This window comes from Peromyscus maniculatus, chromosome 2, assembly GCF_049852395.1.
Source record: "Peromyscus maniculatus bairdii isolate BWxNUB_F1_BW_parent chromosome 2, HU_Pman_BW_mat_3.1, whole genome shotgun sequence".
NCBI lineage: Eukaryota > Metazoa > Chordata > Mammalia > Rodentia > Cricetidae > Peromyscus > Peromyscus maniculatus.
In genome coordinates, this window is record NC_134853.1 from 144,996,883 (window position 1) to 145,012,407 (window position 15,525).

The 15,525-nt window shown below is 42.6% G+C and overlaps 1 protein-coding gene and 1 non-coding gene across 2 annotated transcripts in view; one reads left to right on the plus strand and one right to left on the minus strand.

Moving 5' to 3' along the window:
* Positions 1-1,790: 1,790 nt before the first annotated feature.
* Positions 1,791-1,922, minus strand: LOC121827759 (small nucleolar RNA SNORA55). The gene has a single exon (XR_006070060.2). It is a non-coding gene; the product is annotated as a small nucleolar RNA SNORA55 (small nucleolar RNA).
* Positions 1,923-6,069: 4,147 nt separating this feature from the next.
* The window catches only part of Psmb2 (proteasome 20S subunit beta 2), a 36,650-nt gene continuing 27,194 nt past the window's right edge, over positions 6,070-15,525 (plus strand). Inside the window, exons 1-3 of the mRNA XM_006996497.4 lie at positions 6,070-6,274; positions 12,306-12,428; positions 15,357-15,427. Of these exons, the coding sequence (XP_006996559.1) occupies positions 6,184-6,274; positions 12,306-12,428; positions 15,357-15,427 (285 nt within the window). The 5' untranslated portion in view covers positions 6,070-6,183. The remainder of the gene's footprint in view (positions 6,275-12,305; positions 12,429-15,356; positions 15,428-15,525) is intronic.

Genomic DNA, 15,525 nt, shown 5'->3' on the forward strand with positions numbered 1-15,525 from the left:
TTACCAGGGTGTCTTAGACAAAGCTTGCTAGCACGCAGCTCTTCTAAGTAATTTTCTTTAGCATCTATCACAGTGGTTCTCAACCTATGGATCATGACCTCTTTGAAGTCAAATGACCCTTTCACAGGGGTCCCATATCAGATATTTGCATTATGATTCACAGCCAGGGGGCGGTGGTGGTGGCACATGCCTCTAATCCCAGCACTCTGGAGACAGAGGCAGGTAGATCTCTGTGAGTCCAAGGCCAGCCTGGTCTACATACAAAGCAAGTTCCAGGACAGCCAGGACGATTCAGAGAAACCAAAAGAGAGGGGAGGGGCAGGTGGTGCTAGCCCAGCTTTTGTAGGAGAATTAATGAGGCATTGCCAGAAGCAGCACCGTCCATAGGTACTGGTGATGACTCCATTTGGATGTAAACTGCTTCAGACTGTCCTTGAATGACATGGAAGATCATGCGTTATTCCATCAGTCTGGGGATTGTAAGTTGGCATGGAAATTTAAAACAGGTTCATATTGGTGCCCAGCACAAATAAGTTATATATGGGGTAGTAGGTGCTTTTTTTTTCTCATCTTCAGTTGTTTCTGATGCAGCTTATATGAAGATAATTGTTTCATTAACTGAATACCACTCTGTAATTGCAAAACAAAAAATAAACGCAGCTGTTTTGTTGACATTCTTGATGCTTCAAAGTAAGTGCAATTTTTTATTTAAAAAAATCAACAAGAAACCTGTTAGATCACCAATGACTACCGCCATAATTCAGTGGAACACAGGAAGTCCAGATTCTAATTATGATTTTACCTGCCCTTTGAGCCTGTTTGCACGATGTCCTTCAAGACCAACAACTACGTAGTCACAGCTACTGACTCTTACGATCTTTCCAAAGAGCCAATCGCTGATGTATTTCCCTTAACTGAAAACATTGTTGGTTGCTTTCCCTGGTGCGTTGTGTGCGTGTGGCACCATGAAAGCCAACATGTGTATCAGCTCGACAATGTTCTACCTGTGGAGCAGACCAGCAAGGTGTGGGGAACAGTTCCCTGCCGTGATCCTGAAAACAGTACCTAGAAGTTTAAGATCTATAACTGTGGATCCACTGCACTGGAGGGGGCCAGCCAAGGAGGTGACACCAAGAAGAACTGGGCAAACAAGAGTTGGCATCTGATCTGTTACAAATGGCAACATACTTTGCCTGACATCCCTACCATGGACACCAAGGACCAGAGCTACCAAATCCTATTAGCTACCCAGCCTTCTTTCTCACGACCTAGAGACCTTGTGACAACCGCTGCACCACCTCTGATGAGCAGCATAATGTCCCTGGTAGATCACAACCCACACCTTTCTAGACACCAGTCTGTCACACTCCCTAAGTGCCAAGAACATGCAGCAGACCTTGGCTGTAGGCTTGGCTGCCCAGCCACCCAGACTTCTTCCTATTAAATGTTCTCATGGAGCCTGCTAATTAAATGAATCACAGAGCTTGCTAACTCAATTAATCCAAGCATTAAATAAAGCAAATAGACCAGGAAGTGGAGGCGCGTGCCTTTAATCCCAGCACTTGGGAAGCAGAGCCAGGGGGCTTTCTGTGAGTTCGAGGCCAGCCTGGTCTACAGAGCGAGATCCAGGACAGGCACCAAAACTACACAGAGAAACCCTGTCTCAAAAACCCAAAATAAATGAATAAATAAAGCAAATAATGTACAGCACAAAACCTGGGGAAACTTTCACTCCCTTTTCTTCTTAGTCCCCAACATCTTCAAAACCCCCTCCCTGCCCAGGAGGAAGGAAGTGTGGCAGAGCTGTAGAGACAGGCCCCAGGACAAATGGAAATGACCCCTAGGATATCCTCTGCTCTGCTGTGGCACTGCCTGTCCCCAGACCGGCACCAGCACACCCAGCTGACTGGGGTTCTTGATGCCATTTTGGGCACTGTTTCTGTGTGGTGCTTGAACATGGCCATGTCTGCACCAAAACCTGACTTTTTCTAAACTTCTAAAACCATTCTACACTTTGATTGAAGGAGAGTTTCTTTCTGTGTCGTAGTGAGACACCACAGTTTAGGCTTTTCTTTTCTTACAAAATTATATTTAATTATTATAGAGTATGTAGGGGAGATGTGCACACGTGCCGCTATGCCCTTGTGGGAGTCAGGACGATCCGAGGAAGTAAGTCCTCTCTTCTTTCCATGTGGGGTCTGGAGATCCAACTCAGGTCATCAGGCATGGTGGCAAGTGTCGATACTTGCTGAGCAACCTTGTCCTCTCTTTGCCTGTCCCCCCTTTCTGTTGGTACATGTACAGATGCACGTGAGTACATATGCACATAGAGGTCAGTGGATAGCCTCAGACGTTGTTGCTTAGGTGCTGTTCCTCATGCACTGTGCACTCCTTTCCCAGGAGCTCATCAAGGAAAGTAGGCTGGCTGGACAGTGAGCCCCAGGGATTCACCATCTCTGTCTCCCCAGTGTTGGGACAACAAGCACACCACTACACCCAGCTTTTTCACATGGAGTCTGGGGATTGAATTCAGATCTTCATGATTTCAACACAAGCCCTTTATTGACTGAGACAGCTCTCCTGTCACCATAATTTAAGTCTTAAAAACCCATTTTTTAGGCGGGAGGTGGTGGCGCACGTCTTTAATGTCAGCACTCGGGAGGCAGAGGCAGGTGGATCTCTGTGAGTTCGAGGCCAGCCTGGGCTACAGAGCAAGTTCCAGGAAAGGTGCAAAGCTACACAGAGAAACCCTGTTTTGAAAAAACAAAAACAAAAACAAAAACAAAAAACAAAAAACAACAACAACAACAAAAAAACCTTTTTTTTCTTTCTTTTTCCCCGTAATTTATTTATTTTTATTTTATGTGCATTGGTGTTTTGCTTACATGGGTGGCGGTGTGAGGGTGTCAGCACCACTGAAACTGGAGTTACAGACAGTTGTGAGCCGCCATGTGGGTGCTGGGAATTGAACCCAGGTCCTCTGGAAGAACGGCCAGTGCTCTTAACGACTGAGCCATCTCTCCAGCTCCAGGCTCATCTTTTGCTGAACTAACAAGAAAGTAAGGCATCTCTAGGGAGTGAAATCTAGAAGGTATTTCAAGTCTTGGAAAGGAGAGAAACATCACTGAAGAGATTGTTTATATATATAATATTAAGTATATTTATTATATATAAAGATATATGTGTATATATGTGTAATGTGTGTATCAGATCTTCCTATTCAAATTCTGCATCTTCTTGAGTGAATGAATGAATATTAATGTGTACAAAGGAAGATATGAAAGATACCGGGATGTTGTGGATGGTTACCCTTGATGAAAGGAGAGATATTTAGCTAGTTTCTTGTGCATTATATGTAAGCAGGTTGTGTACAGCATAACTATGTAATTTTAGCAATTAAAAAACACAGTTATGTGCATGTGTCACAGAGAGAGGAGGGTGTTTCAGTGGGGGCTTTCTCTAGTGATGCTTAAGAAAAGAATTCTTTGAGAATGATGGATGCAGTTGCGTTCAGAGAGATGGCTGGCTTAATGACCTCATTTGCCCCTGGCATCCACCCCATGATAGATAGACTGCTCCGAACTCCTCAGGCTCTATGTCCACTTCTGGGCAGAGACTTGGAAGAAGCACACAGAATGAAGTAATTACTAGAATTTCTGCAGAGACAAGGGAATCCCATAGTTGTTTTTGGAGACAGAATTGCAACTTACTTTCCATTTCTCATTAAGTTATATGAGGACTCGTTGTATATATCAGAACCTAGTCATGAGGTAATTCCCCCCTTTTTTTCAGAATTGCTGCAAGGCTTAAAGAAGCAGTGTTTTCTTTTTAAGTAAATCCTGGTGTAGTGGCACACGCCTGTAATCCCAGCACTTGGGAGGTAAAGGCAGGAGGACCAGGAGGGTTCAAAATCACCCTCAGCTATATAGTGAGTTCGAAGCCATCCTGAGCTACACAAGACTCTGTCTCATGTAATTAATTATAAGTAATTAGCTGTGGTGTAACTCAGTGGTAAAGGGTATGCTTAATATAGTAAGGAAAGCCTGGTTTTAATCCCTCACATGTGCACACACACACACACATACACACAGAGATACAAGTGACACTTGAGAATGGTAAAACATTCAAACAAAACATATACATGTACAATAAAAAGTGATCTAGGCATATTGGAGTGTGCCTGTAATCCCAGAATTCAGGATTGAGAGGTAGAGGGATTCTAGCAAATTCAAGGAAAAAAAAATCTTCCCTTTAAATCACATATACTAAATGACTGCACATAGCTAACTTTGAAATATTCCTAAATGTTTTTCATTCATAGAGAAACACTCACTGTTTTATAAAATGGCTTCCTACTACAAGTAGGAAAGCAATTTCATTTTCAGTTAAGTGAAATATATCTGGAGTTATAGGAGAATTTATTTCATTCTTTTTTGTGTGTTTGTGTGTGTGTGTGAGTTCTCAGGCATGTTCCAGTTTTTGTTTTGAGATAGGGTCTCTCATGGCCTTGAACTTTACCATACAGGCCAGGCCAGCAGCCCATGAGCTCGCGGGGCTCCTGCCCCACCTCTCATTTCCCTGTCACTAGGCTAACAGACACATGGCACCATGCCAGGCCTGTGGGTTCTGGGGTTCTGAACTGAGGTCCTTGTGAATGCTTCTGAACTGCGCCATCTCCTCAGCCCCATTTCATTCTTTCAAATAGATGGATAATATGATGCCGTATGCAAGCAGCACCATCTCTAAACCATCTCTACTTAAACATGGAAGTTGATCCTCTTTTTGTCGCTGCCACAGGGGTGCCACACAACATCTCTGTGCACAAATATTTGGGTTATTGTGCGGACATTTCTTTGGATACATTTAAATGATAATGTACATTTAACTTAGTCTTATTTTTTATTTTTGTGGGGATGAAACCTGGAGTCTTAAATATGCTAAATAACCATTCTACCACTGAGTGACACCCCAATTCCTAAATGTTTAAAATTTTTTATTAGGGTATATTTATATTTATTAAAGTTCAAGTCATAAGTTTCATTATGACATTTTTATATGTAGTTTAATCGTAGTCACTCTTCTATTACCCTTTCTTTCGTTAAAAGACTTATTTTTTTTTATGTGTATGAGTGTTTTTGTCTGCACGTATGTGTGTGCACCAAGCGTGTGCAGTGCCTGCAGAGGCCAGAGAGGTGTCAGAGTTACAAATTACCTTGCGGTTGCCATACGGGTACTGGAAATTGAACCCAGGTCTTCCGAAGAGTACCCAGTGCTCTTAATCACTGTCTCTCAGCCCTTCCTATCTTCTATCTTACTCTTTCTCTCTGAAAACCATTTTAAGTGGGGGCATGGTGGCCCAGGCCTTTAATTCCAGCACCGGGGAGGCCAAGGCATGCAGATCTCTATGAATTTGAGATCAGCCTGATCTACCCAGCTTTCCATGCCAGCCAAGGCTACCCTGCCTCAAAAAACAAAACAAAACAAAACAAAGTCAATATTTAAAATTTGATTTGTGGGGGGGGCGGGGGCGGCATGGAACATGCAAGTGTGAAGGTCAGAAGAAATCTTTGGGGAGTCAGTTCTGTCTTTCTAGTGTGGTTTCGAGGGGTTGAACTTTGGTCCTCAGGTTTGACTGTCACGCCTCCTCCTGCCTCAGCTCACCCAGGACTAGGACTTCAAGAGTGAACCACCGCCAAGTAGGTTTGGTTTGCTTTGTTTTTGAGGTTTGTTTCCCTATGTTGCCCCGGCTGGTCCCTAACTCCAGGGCTCAGGGTGATTTTTCTCCAGTCTGGCTTGCAGGGCAAGATTTCAGCTAGTTTAACCGAGCAACGAAATGAAACAGAAACCTGAAGACCTTCCCCTCCGTAAGCACCCACGTGGGCTGGCATTTCGCACACAGGGCGCGGTCTCATCTTCGTACAAATTTTGAAACTCGGATTGGTAGATAAGGAAACCGAACATTGCATAACCCAGAGCTACCTCTTTAAAGGAGACCTGAACCACTTCCCGCCGGCTCTCTACTCTCTCGCGAGAGTTGACGTCATTGGCCCGCGCCCCTTGCCGGGCAGTCGCGCGGTTTGCGTCACGCCCAGTTTCGTCCCGGTGTGCTGTCTCACTGGTGAGGCCGTGAACCCGGGAAGTCCTTCTGTCCGTAGACCCTGCTGCCCCACGCTTCCGGCCACCATGGAGTACCTCATCGGCATCCAGGGCCCCGACTATGTCCTCGTCGCCTCCGATAGGGTGGCAGCCAGCAACATTGTCCAGATGAAGGACGGTGAGAAGGGAGGGGAGGCCCGGCGGGCCTGGGTGTCGGGGCAGTGGGCGGAAGTTGGTGAAGTGTAGGGTGAACCCCGGGGCAGCTTGGAAGATGGAGCTCAGCCTGCTCTGCCCTTCCAGCACTGCAAAATTTAGAACCGAGGAAGCTGGCAGATAAACTTCGGACTCTGGCTTTCGCTTCTTAGGTCGGGGCTGTGCTCCGGCCTTGGCCAATTGCGGCTTGCTCGGTTTGCTCGGTGGGAGTTGCCCAGTTGGGGAATGCAGTTTATTAGAGCTGAAGTGTGGGTTCGGGGCCAGGGTCCTCAGAGCTCGAATTTCTGATAAGTTCCCGTCGTCACTAGTAGAGTCTAGTTTGTGGGCGCCCTAAGGTGGGATCCTGGGGAGGGTGAGACTGGGTTTTCCAGTCTGCTTCGCTTGCCCAGTTCAGATCCTCCTTTTCAGCTTTCACCTGCTGCTAGGTTTTCCTTGTATTTAAATAGTTAGTGCAAGTAGAGATGGCGTCTCCCTCTACTTGCTTTGATTTTTTGTACGTTATTTTTTCAGGGCTCAGCTTTTCTTACCTCTCAGATTAGTAATACTCAACTCAAACCTTGTTGAGAGGATTGAGTGAACAAGTTATGTGCAGATGTTTAGCATTGGACAGATACTTAACAAAACGTATCAGGTGTGTCCAGCGATTTATATCCTTTTATTTTTTTTGAAGGATGAACTGTTATATTCCCTCTTTGTAGAGTTAGTTGGACACAGAATATTAAAGAAACAAAACCCTTTTCTAAGGAGATGTCGAAATAGCTTAGTAAGTAAAGGTACTTTTGGCCAGGCCTGCCAACCTGAGTTTGATCCCAGAACCAGATGGTAGAGGGAGAAACTGACCTCCACACCCGTTCTGTCTCTCTCTCTCTCTCACACACACACCAAGAAAGAAATAGTCCCTAAATAAATACATAATTTTTTAAATTATCAAAGAAAAAGTTCTTAAATTTTATAAGTGGCAGAACCCAGGTAATAACCCAGAAACCTGTGTAATCTGGGACAAAGTACAGTGGCAAAGTACATTTCTACTATGCACAAGGCCCCAGGTTCCATTCTCAGCATTGCAAAAACAAGTTAGTAGACATCCTGAGAAATAGGATCTTGACCCATAACTACCATACTCTACTGCTTCTTTTATAGTGGCGATTGACCCACAGAATCTAAGAGTGTGTTTTCATGATTGACCATAGGCATGTTTGAAAGGTATTTTGTTTTTTGTCCAGTGAATTGAAAATTCATTTGATGGTTTTCGACACTTCTGGGTACCTTACAGTGCTAAGTGCTGAAAAGCGAGGGAAAAAGAATTCTATGTAATTCCTGTTTTAAAAGAAGTTGAGGGGGGGGCTGGAGAGATGGCTCAGAGGTTAAGAACACTGGCTGCTCTTTCGGGGGTCCTGAGTTCAATTCCCAGCACCCATATGATGGCTCACAACCATCTGTAATGAGATCTGATGCCCTCTTCTAAATAAATAAATAAATCTTAAAAAGAAAAAAAAAAAAAGAAGAAGGTAACAGAGTTGGTATGGTGGCTGAATAGGCAAGAGTGCTTGCTATGTGAGCATGGAGACCAGAATTTAAATTCCAAGTACTTACTTAAAAAAAAAAAAAATAAAAGACCAGGCATGGCTGTGTGCCTATAACCCCTGTTGGGAGCAGCAAACACAAATCCTGAGTTCCCTGGCTGTCAGCCAAGCCCAAAGCCTGAGTTTTTGCTTCATGAGAATAAGGTGGAAGATGACATGATGTCCTCCTCTGTCCTGAGCACAGGCAGGTGTACCCATACACTTTTGGGTGTATAACACACACACACACACACACACACACACACACACACACACACACAGTTAATGATTCAGTAAGAGATCCAGATATGTGTATAAATAATTATAGCAAAAGCTAGAAAGTGATTGATGTGTCATGACGAGAGCAGTCAGACTTTGGGCTAATAGGAAGAGGAGACTGTTTTTAGGTAACGATGGTGAGGTAGAGATCCTGGTTGTAGAGTTTAGGGAAAGCTTTGAAGGCAAATAGCGATTAATCCTGGACTTCTGGAATAAAAATGATTAATGCTGGGGTTTGCTGAAGTGTATGATCAGATGTAAAATAGCACAAGTGCCTGTGACTGCTTTTACAAAGGAAAAGGCACCTATCTGGTTGCGAGCCTGTAGCTCCCATCTGGGAAAATAGAAAGGATTCTATGAACTTTGCTTGAGCTCTGTTCTTTCTGAAGAACTTGAAATCATACATCTGTGGTATGAATTTTTTCTCAAGAGACTTTGAAATTTTAGGATTAGTTTGTCGAAGTTCTGTGTGTAAGCCAGTCTCCAAAGGAATCAGTTTGTGAGGGTAAATTTGCCCGTTGCTTTAATAGTAAGGCTCTGGCAGGCAGGTGGTTTTAGCATGAAGAGTGTGGTGGAGCAGTCACCACATCAGGGCGTCTTCTGTTCCATCACAGTAATAGTGAATCGCTTTGAGGAGGGGAATGTGTTCCAAACCCTTATCCATACTGTACTTCTAGTTGTTACAGGGGTGCAGCCTCTTAGCTAAAATGCAGAAAAAGCCAAGACTAGGAGAGCCAGGTGTAGTGTATCCCTGTAATCCCATCCCATAGGAGGCAGAGGCAGGATGATCTCTAGTTGGAGATAAGCCTACAAAATGAATTCAAGGCCATTATAGGATTACATAATGAGACTCTGTCCCCTCCCCCCTTCTCTCTCTCTCTCTCTCTCTCTCTCTCTCTCTCTCTCTCTCACACACACACACACACACACACACACACACCAAACATCAAAGGAAAACCTAGGAAATAGATACAAGATGGTTTTTGTGTGGTAGAAGATTACTAGTAGTGTTAAGTTAGGGGCTTTTTGTTTGTTTGAATTGTTTTTGTTTTTTGTTGTTTTGTTTTAAGGTTTTTCAAGACAGGGTTTCTCTGTGTAGCAGTCCTGGCTGGCCTGGAACTCACAGAGATCTACCTGCCTCTGCCTCCTGAGTGCTGGGAATAAAAGTGCATGCCACCACCACCCAGTGTTAGTCTAGTTTTTAAATCAACAATTTTAGGAATAAGTCCTATTTAGGAATAAGTCTAGCCACAGAAAAGAAAAAGATTTCAGGTATGGAAAAAGGATGAATTTGAATAAGTTCTTGAAGAAGAGTTGAAAATAATTGCACACAACTGATAGCTTCATCTGGTGTGAAAAACTTAGGGTAGGAGGTTTAGAATTGCCTGATGGAATTTGTGTGGAATAGGCAAGAATGCTGAACAGTAATTTGAGGAGAGGCTTATTTTGTCAATGCTTTTAGGGGAGGGCTTTTTGGCTCTTTGAAGCGGGGTCTTGCTATGTAGCCCTGACTGGCCTGGTACTTCTCATGTAACCTAGCCTCCCAGGACTAGAGTTACAGTCATGCATCAAAGTACTGACTCAGAGTACTGCCTGACATTGTTTTTTCATCATGCTGCTTGGGAAAATCCATCGATACTGGGAAGAAGACATTTTCCAGATGCCTGCTTTTTACAGCTGCCTGGTTCAGCTCTCAGTTTGATTGGATATATGTTGCAGTTCATGCCTTTTTCCTCTTGGCCTACACAGAGTGACTTTTTAGTTACTTGGAGATTTCCAGAAACTTGCTATTCTGAATTCCTAAAACATACGTGATTTACACTACATTATCTAACGCTAAGTGTAACAGTTTTCCTTACCTGTGAGTTAGGCATTGGTAATGATAGTGTCATCATTTACACATTTTTGGTAACTGGAGTTTAGACAGGCAAATTATTTGCCCACTGTGTCTGGTAGGTTCCCCTCTGATGGATCATATGGCTGGCATTACATGCTGATACTCATTTGGTTGTTTGTGTTTGTGGATCTTGTGATTTGTTGTCAAGTGTAAGAGCATCCTAGGGCTGTACAGGCAGTATCTTGTACAACCCAGGGCCATAGATGTCCATCAGTTCTGTTCTGAAGCATTGTCTTTTGCTGAACATGTACATCCTCCCTGTAGAAGTTTGTCTGTATTACATTTATTTCATAATTAACAGTTGACTGCCTAGAATCTTAGCCTTTTTGCTGAAATGTGATGTAAGTTTGTAAACTCATTCCCCAACAAGAACTACTTTCCTCCCAATATTTGTGTGTGTGTGTGTGTGTGTGTGTGTGTGTGTGTGTGTTTTACCTGCTGGACCGTGTTGCTTATCTGCCCTTTTTTCCTTCTAAAAATTAATGTAAACTTATTAAATAATGTTTTCTTACAAAAATGAAACATGTTTATAGAGATTTACAAAATACTAATAAGCAAAAGAAGGAAATAGAAATAGAAATTGTTCATATTCTTACCACTGTCAAGAACTTAGAATGTACACTCTTCTTGTCCTTTGTGCACACACACACACACACACACACACACACACACACACACACACACACGTGTATGTGTATGCAAATGAATCTTCCATTTATAACAACTTTGTAAACAGTCTTTGACTGTGTAACAAGTGAAAATTTGTTTATTTTGGAGTTTTAATGCAATTCAACAATATGTATAGGCATATTTTATGTAGGAAACACCCCCCCACCCCCATCCCCCACCCCGCTCCAATCTAAAAATCCACATTATTAGTGTCTACAACTCCCCACTTGTAAAGTGTTTGATAGTTGCATTTGTTCCTTAAATCCTATTAAGAGATTTTGACATTTCAAAAGCTTTCATACAGGGAAACATGTCTCCCAGGGGAGATTATTCAGCACTATTGGAAAAATGGAAAGTGAAAGGAGGGGTAAGATAGGAAGAGTTAAGCTTTTCTCTGAAGCTGCCGACTAAATACTGAGTTTTCTTCCCTAGGCAACAATTACAACCTGAGTATTTATTTATCTATTTAATCTGAATGAGTCTGGTTCAGCTAGATAAGGTGGGAGTAGGATGGTTTTCATTAGGTATTTAGATAGCTCACTGTTAGCACATTCCTTAAAGTTTCTGCTTTGGCAACCAGTTTTCTTTTTTGCTTTGGAAATGTAGTGTTGACTTTGAGATTTGGAGTCTCAGCTGATTTTTTTTTTATTTCTTTGTTGAAATGGTTCTTTAATTTGAACTGTAGAATCCATTCTTTCTGCATTTTTTGTATGTGTATGTAACATTGTATCTGTAGTAACAGAACTCTGTACTTAATCTCTGCCTCAAGATAATCACCGTAGTCTGCATTCCTTCAGCTTGCCCCCCCCCATTTTTCTATTCCTTGTAGTTTAAATGTTCTTAAATTGCTTTTTATTGCTTGTTTGTTTCTGTTTTTTTGAGATAGGGTCTCACTGTGTAGCTCTGACTGTCCTGTAGCGTACTGTGTAGAACAGACTGGCCTCAAGCTCACAGAGATCAGCTTGCCTTTGCCTCTGGAGCACTGGGATTAAAGTATTTGACCCCATGCCAAGCTTAAATTTTATTTTTTAATTAATTAATTAATTAAGTGCTAGAGATTGGACTCAGGACCTCACACACACTCAGCATATGTTATATCACTGAGATACATGTATAGCTCCAAATTGTAACTAAAACAAAATATTTATTTTTATGTGTATAGTACATGTATGTCTGTGCACCACATGTGTGCAATGCCCCCAGAGATCAGAAGAAGATGTGGGATTCCTTGGAACTGAAGTTGCACATGGTTGTGAACCCTAATGTCAGTGCTGGGAATGGAACTTGGGTTTTTTGAAAAAGAAACCAGTACTCTTTAACTGCTGAGCCATCTCTCCAGCCCTGCCTTCCCCCACTATTGTATTTTAAATAGTCTGCTTTCTTACACAATTTTCGATAGAAATTAACCTTAATCAAATATGTAGATAGTTAACATGTTGGTTAGTGAAACTATTAATGTCTTATAATAATAATGGTTAGTAAAATTCTTCAGCATAGTAATTAGTAGACCTGTTTATGGTTGCATATATAAATAGCTTTTGGTTTCTGTGATGATAATCTCTAATGTGAATTTCTTTTCCTTTGAGCAGATCATGACAAGATGTTTAAGATGAGTGAAAAAATCTTACTCCTATGTGTTGGAGAGGCTGGAGACACTGTACAATTTGCAGAATATATCCAGAAAAACGTGCAGCTTTATAAGATGCGGAATGGTGGGTAAGACTTAGAGGGTAGCTTTGGCTGACGCATTATTTTCTAGGGCTGCCATAATAAGGTACCACAGACTGGGCAGTTTAAACAGCAGAACTCTTTAGTACCTCTGGAGGCTACAGTGTGAGGTCAAGGAGTTAACAGGGTTGAATTCTTCTGAGACTTTTTCCTTGGCTTATAAGTGACCATCTTACCCTCTGTGCCTTTACATTACTTTCCCGCTGGTTTGTCTGTCCAGATCTCCCAGTCACATTGGGTTAGGGTTCACGTTCATAACCACATTTTTACTTAATTGTCTCTTTATATAGAATATTTTATTGGCAATCTTATTCACAAGCAGATTGATGGGATCATGTTTTTTCATTTGAATCTTCCTATTAAAAACAAAAAAAGTCGAGCGCTGGTGGCACACACCTTTAATCCCAGCACTTAGGAGGCAGAGCTAGGCGGATCTCTGTGAGTTCGAGGCCAGCCAAGTTGAGTGAGATCCAGGACAGGCACCAAAACTACAGAGAAACCCTATCTTGAAAAACAAAAAACAAAAACAAATTAGAATCAGGTGTATGGCCTCTGGATTTTAGGCTAGTCTGGTCTACAGAGACAGCTAGGGCTACACAGAGAAACCTGTCTCAAAACAACAAAAATCTAGACCCTAAATCTTAATTCTTCTGTTCCCAAAGATTTTCTATAAAATTCCAGGACAGAGAACCATTGTAAAACTGATATTTGCTATGGAATGCTAGAAATCAGAATTTTTTTTTTTTTTTTTTTTTTTTTTTTTAAAGACAGGGTTTCAATGTGTAGTTTTAATGCCTGTCCTGGATCTCACTCTGTAGACCAGGCTGGCCTCAAATTCACAGAGATCTCCCTGACTCTGTTTCCTGGGTGCTGGGATCAAAGGTGTGCTGCACCACCACCACCACCACCACCATCACCACCACCACCCGGCTAGAATTTTTTTTAAAGTGCTTTGTTTTGCATTTGGATGTTTGACCTGCATACATGGCTGTGCACCACGTGTTACCCACAGAAACCAGAAGACATTATCAGATCCCCTGGAACTGGAATTCCGGAGGGTTGTGGGTTCTCGGAATTGAACCTGGGTCATCTGAAAGAGCAGCTACAGGACTCTACTTTTTTCTTTTTTTTTTTTTTTGCTTTTGTCCGAGACAGGGTTTCTCTGTGTAGCTCTGGTGCCTGTCCTGGAACTCACTCTGTAGCCCAGGCTGGCCTCAAATTCACAGAGATCCGCCTGGCTCTGTCTCCCAAGTGCTGGGATTAAACGTGTGTGCCACTACCGCCCGGCCTCTTCTCTTTTTCTAAAATGGGATTATATTTATATTAATGTACATGCTTTGACCAGGAATGGTGGTATATGCCTGTAGTCCTAGCACTGGGAAGATGGAGGCAGGAGGATCAGAAGTTAAAGGCCCTGTGTTCAGCTACACAGGGAGTTTGAGGGCTGCACAAGACTATGACTCGAGAAACAAAGGTCTTGACCGGGCTCGGGGATGGAGCTCCATGGCAGAGCATTTGCTGAGCATTTGGGAAGCCCTAGGCTTAATCCCAACACTGTGAGAAAGAGAGAGAGAGAATATACTTTGCAAATTTAAAAGTCTGTGTAGTTATAAGACACTGTACTTTAAAAGGGTTCTTTGTCGGCTGGAGAAGGCTCAATAGTTAAGAGCACTTGAACTGCTCTTACAGAGGACCTGAGTTTGGTCCCAGCACCCACACGATGGTTTACAACTATCCAGCACTCAGGAGGCAGAGGCAGGCAGACAGCCAGGGATACACAGAAACCATCTTAAAAAACAAACAAAAAACTGGGCAGTGGTGGCGCACGCCTTTAATCCCAGCACTTGGGAGGCAGAGGCAAGAGGAGCTCATGAGTTTGAGGCCAACTTGGTCTACAGAGTGAGTTCCAGGACAGCCAGAACTGTTACACAGAGAAATCCTGTCTCAAAAAAACCAAAAACAAACAAAAAGACAGACTATAGCTTTAGTTTAATTTTTATATGATTACATATGTAAAATGACTAGGTAACATCCATTCATACATTTTTTTTTTTCCTCCTTTGGTTTTTTGAGACAGGGTTTCTCTGTGTAGCTTTGCGCCTTTCCTGGAACTCACTTGGTAGCCCAGGCTGACTTCGAACTCACAGAGATCCGCCTGGCTCTGCCTCCCGAGTGCTGGGATTAAAGGCGTGTGCCACCACCGCCCGGCCATACATATTTTTTAGGCAATACATTTAGCATTATGCACCCAATTACTTAAGTGTTTTTTAAGGTCTTATCAGTGTTAAGCACTGTGCTTAATACTGCAGAAAATATGGGTAATCAAGACTCAGAGCCTGCCATTTAAGAGCCTAAAACATATGCTACTTGGGATTGGATTATACATACTTCGGGTGAAGGGGCTACGAATGCTTCTCAAGTGTGGTGCCATTTCATTGTTGTCCCGAGAGAAGGCTAAGTGAGTAAGATTAGGAAGAGTTGCTTGATCCATGTGTTTCAGGTGGTAAAAGTCAGTGGCTAAAAGAAAAATTGTGTTTGTTAGGTTAACCCTTAAACATCCTTAAGTTACCTGGGTAAGTACAGTTTGGGAGATGGAAATGGAAGGATCGGGAGTTCAAAGCCATCCTCAGCTACATAATGAATTTGAGGCCAGCCTGACGTAAGAGATCCTGTTTACATGAGATCGTATTTCTAAAAACATAAGTAAATAAAAATGGCTTTTATCAGTAGTCATAGGTGGGATAGGTGTGGTGGTGCACACATGTACTCCCGGCACTTTGGAGGCAGAAGTAGGAGGGTCTCAAGTTTAAGGCTGGGGTCTTTAAAAAGAAAAGTATAGAGAAGTGATTAGGAGTGGATGCTGTTATTTTCTTCTGCTTCACCTCAAATATGACTCTTTATGTCTTGTCCAGGGTATGAATTGTCCCCCACAGCAGCAGCTAATTTCACACGTCGAAACCTGGCTGACTGTCTTCGGAGTCGGGTAAGTGGTGCAGCTAGCAGCTTTCAATAACAGCAGAAGGATCTGTGCTTTTAGATTTCTTTTAGACAGGAACAGTATTTTTGCCCCTTTTGACTTTC